The 4,132-nt window shown below is 38.3% G+C and overlaps 1 protein-coding gene across 1 annotated transcript; it reads left to right on the plus strand.

The window, feature by feature from the left end:
- Positions 1–312: 312 nt before the first annotated feature.
- LOC117182622 lies at positions 313–2,778 on the plus strand. The gene is made up of 2 exons (XM_033375722.1): positions 313–454; positions 2,120–2,778. The coding sequence occupies exons 1-2, from the start codon at positions 313–315 to the stop codon at positions 2,776–2,778; spliced, it is 801 nt and encodes a 266-aa protein (XP_033231613.1).
- Positions 2,779–4,132: the final 1,354 nt, after the last annotated feature.

The following is a 4,132-nucleotide window of genomic DNA, read 5'->3' on the forward strand; positions in this document are numbered from 1 at the left end:
ACGCAGGGCGGGGGTCTTGGACTTAAAACGACGACTTTACTTTATGGTCGCCACCTTAAAGGCTGCAGCGCTGTATGGGACGGAGGTTTGGGACTGGGACAGAAGAGAAATTATGGAAAAAGTTCAGGGGAGATACGTGAAGGCACGTCTTGGAGTGTCAAGGAACACACCCGATTATATCTGGAAGCTAGATAGAGGAAGAAAAAGCATAGAGGCAGATACCCACAGAAGAGCGGGGAGGTCCTAAGCAAGCTAAGTAAGCTGGACGCAAACCGGTGGCCTAGAAAATTCTTGCGAGAAGAACTAAGAAATATGAAAAACAACAGCCCATCCGAATGGGGGAAGGCAATTCAGATTGCTTTAAATAAGACAGGGGACGGTGAGATTATAAACATGCTGTATGCGGAATCCCTAATAGAAGAGATTGAGGACAGACGTCAAGAACCGGCAAAAGGTGACTTGGGGCTAGGTGTTGATGCGGCAGTGTAGTCAAAGAGGAAAAGAAAGGCTATAATAATAATGAGTGTAGAGCCTGCGCGCATCACCCAGAGACGTTGGAGCATTTAGTGAGCTGCGAAGTAATATTGGGAAGGCTTGGTGCAGTTGTTAATGACTGGTGGAGAGAGTGGAGAGAAAGGAGCGACCCGAGTCAGTTGAGAAAAAGGCTGATCCTGGGCCTGAAGGATAGGCTGAAGAAGGACATATGCAGAGGACTGCGCGAAATAGAAAAGATTTTGAAAGACTTTAATAAATCCAGTTCAAATATATAATGAATTCCTGTCAACTTAATGTAGTATAGGAATCCTTTGTTATGCTTAAAAAGATTAATTTATTATATTACATGTTATAATTGGTTACTTAGCATATAATTGTCAAGAAGATAGGTGTAGATGTAAAACTGTTGTAGTACCAAAGATTCAATAAATCTAATCTTAAAAAAAACTTGAATCGTTCTAACTCTGCCGTGATTTTAGAAAACACGGTTAACTGCAAAAAATCGAAAAATGAGTTTTCTATATCGTTGGAATCGTGAAAAAAAGATGCACCTGACTATTAAAATAATTTTATCAAATTGTTAATTACTTTTAGAATAATTATTGCTAAATTTTGAGAAAACGCTGTTAACTGCAAACTTTGGTGAGTAATAACTGTATTTATTTTAAGCTGCAAAATTCTTTTGCTGTGAACGGCGTTTTCTCAAATCCCGACAGGCCTATTTCTGAGGCCCGTGATTCGAAGAGAGCCGTGACTGGCAGTGACGGTGTTTTCTGAATTTCAGCATCCCAATCAACACCGCTAACTGCATTTTAGATAATTAATTAACATTTTTTAACAATTTTTGTTGCAAAAATGAAAAGTTTATATGCAAATTAGTCAAGAACAACAAAAAACTTAACTTACACCCGGCGCCTCAATTTGTGTATTCTACTAAAGTAATAGTAAGTTATATTCAGATTTTCGCGGCCCTGAATATATTATTTTAATTACATTAATGACATTTTCCTATTAAGAATAGCTGCTCTATCGAGAGGAAATCTCGGGAACATCGCAGACGTAAATGTCAGTCCCGCACGAAGAAAAAGATATCGCACAATGATATCGCAAAAACTGTGCATTGAAATAAAGCGCAATATGTTAACGTACAATCAGGCTCCGGAGCTTTGTACGATATTGTAATGCACTAACATTGCTTCGCCACTACTAGAACCCTCGTATATCTAATATATAAAATTCTCCTGTCACAGTGTTTGGGGTGGTCTCCCCCCCCCCAATTTATTTTGTATTTTTTGGAAAAAAATTTATTTTAATTTTTTTCAAATGCGGCATTAAAAAATACATAAAACCCTAAATTTTCACCCTTTTACCACCAACCCATGTTTTTTAATAACAATATTAGTACTTTAATCATTTTCTACTCTCGGCGGTCGATAATTGATCAGTTACCACTCGATTACCACTCACTGAAGTTTAGGACCTAAACTGTTTTTGGCCATTATTATTGATTGTGCGTCGATCGTAGCAGTGACGCTCATACTTCTCATTTTACTTTCTCACGGGAAATTGAAAGCCATAAAAAACTACGACAAAAAATTCGGTGGCACTCTGTTACTCCTTTCAGGTGAGTTCAGACGAAAACTTCCCGTCATTCCACGCTTAACGCACGCTGATGAGATCAACGCTTGCTTGAAATCATTGCCACTGTGGCGTAATGTTGAAAATGTACAGCTGAAAGTAAATATACGCGTTCAAATGCTTCAAGATCCACCCGCTGAAACATTCTCAAAACAACTGTTAGATATCGGCGATGGAAAAGTAGCTGTACATGAAAATACTGAATGCATAAAACTGCCGACCGATTTCTGCATAATCATTAATTCGCAAAATGCTCTCATTGACCAGATATTTCCCGATATAGACACACAATACTTGAATCATGAGTGGCTGACAGAAAGAGCAATTTTTGCAGCAAAAAATGTGGACGTCAAAGATTTGAATTTCAAGATACAACACTTGTTGCCAGGGGACTTAGTGTCATACAAATCTATCGATACAGTTTGCGATACCAACGAAGCTGTCAATTATCCAGCAAAGTTTTTGAACTCATTGGATTTGCCAGGCACGCTACCGCACCATTTACGACTAAAGGTTGGATATCCGGTTATTTTGCTTCGTAATTTGAACCCACCACAGCTGTGCAATGACACCCGAAAATATTGCACATTCCGTATCAACGTCTGCGAAACCATGCCTTACTACTCCAAAAAGGGGGCTATGTAAGCTTGACGCCTACTCTACCACAGCTAGAACAAGCCGGCAACACAGAAAGAGAGGTGACACTAAGACCAACCGCAGGCAGTTATCCGATAGAGGAAGAGCAATGCTTTATGACCCGGAGAAACATGAACACTAAGGGTTCTCTAAAGCCTAAAGATCTGGCTGTAATGGATGACGAGCTTTGTGGACATTTTTCCGAAGAATACGACCTCTGACCTATCAATTTTTCTGTGTACAATGCAGCGAGACCTTTGGCCGATGCGAACCGTAAAACAAAACCAACGGTTGATCATAAGACCAAAAGACGAATGCATCAACTCACCATAAAGATAGGCTGGGCAAGACAGTACGCATCCAGTATTCAGTGTATCATTGACTACATCACATTTGGCAAGAATTTTACCGCCAAGGTTCGAAAGTTCCCACGCGAACTCTTACATTTTACCCTACACATTTTACAACTAAACTTGAAAATTAGATTTACAGCAAATAAGTAAGGCTTATTCTTACACTAAAATTTCCTACTGAAATTTTAAATCATGATAGATAAAACAACAAAAATCATGGATTGTGAATTCACCCGATGGAGAGATGATTGTGTAATTTAGTGAGAAAGCACAATTTTATTTTATTTAAATTTGACTTTTTATGATTGAGCCTAAACTTTACTCGCACAGCGAGGTCTCAACATTTAAGTTAAGTGCAAAATCGTTACGAGAAAACACGATTTTCTTTTATTTAAATTAGGCTACTGAGTTTCTGATTCTCCTCTATATTTTTAAATTTTTTTATCAATGCGTCTAAACTTTACTCGCGCAACGAGGTCTCAACATTTGAATTAAGTGCAAAATCGTTAAGAGTTTCGCTCTACTTTTAGATTTAAATGTCAAATAATCAACTCTATTATGATTTTAAAGGAAGTAAAGTAATTTACACTTCGTTGATTCAAAATTTGGGATATCATAATTCACAACAAGGTATCCATTGGTAAATGGAGTGCAGAGTCGTTACAATCATCATAAACGTTTATATAATTGATTTTTCAATATTTCCCACAATTGTCTTTAACCCACTATCAACGGAAAGAGATGTCGTAGACGCGGCTCATGGACGGGGTATGAATGAGACGCATAGATGGGGTGGTGAGCGGTGGGAGGTGTTTCACGGAATCTCCTACTCTTGAGTCATATCCCGATTTTTTGGGTACTTAACAACTCAATGATTAGCAATAATAACGCTCGGATTTTTTCCGATGGTTTCATTAAAAAGAGCAGCTTAAAAACTATCGAAATGTGTAAAAACCTTTATTTCGAGTTTTTTAGAGTAAGCCCCTTTTCTTCGGCGCACGTCACATATA

This window comes from Belonocnema kinseyi, chromosome 2, assembly GCF_010883055.1.
Source record: "Belonocnema kinseyi isolate 2016_QV_RU_SX_M_011 chromosome 2, B_treatae_v1, whole genome shotgun sequence".
Taxonomy (NCBI): Eukaryota; Metazoa; Arthropoda; class Insecta; order Hymenoptera; family Cynipidae; genus Belonocnema; species Belonocnema kinseyi.

Coding starts and splice junctions, on each gene's coding strand:
- LOC117182622 (XM_033375722.1), top strand. CDS start 313: ATGAAAAACAACAGCCCATCCGAATGGGGGAAGGCAATTCAGATTGCT. Junction 455..2,119: donor ACGTCAAGAACCGGCAAAAG/GTGACTTGGGGC, acceptor TACTCCTTTCAG/GTGAGTTCAGACGAAAACTT.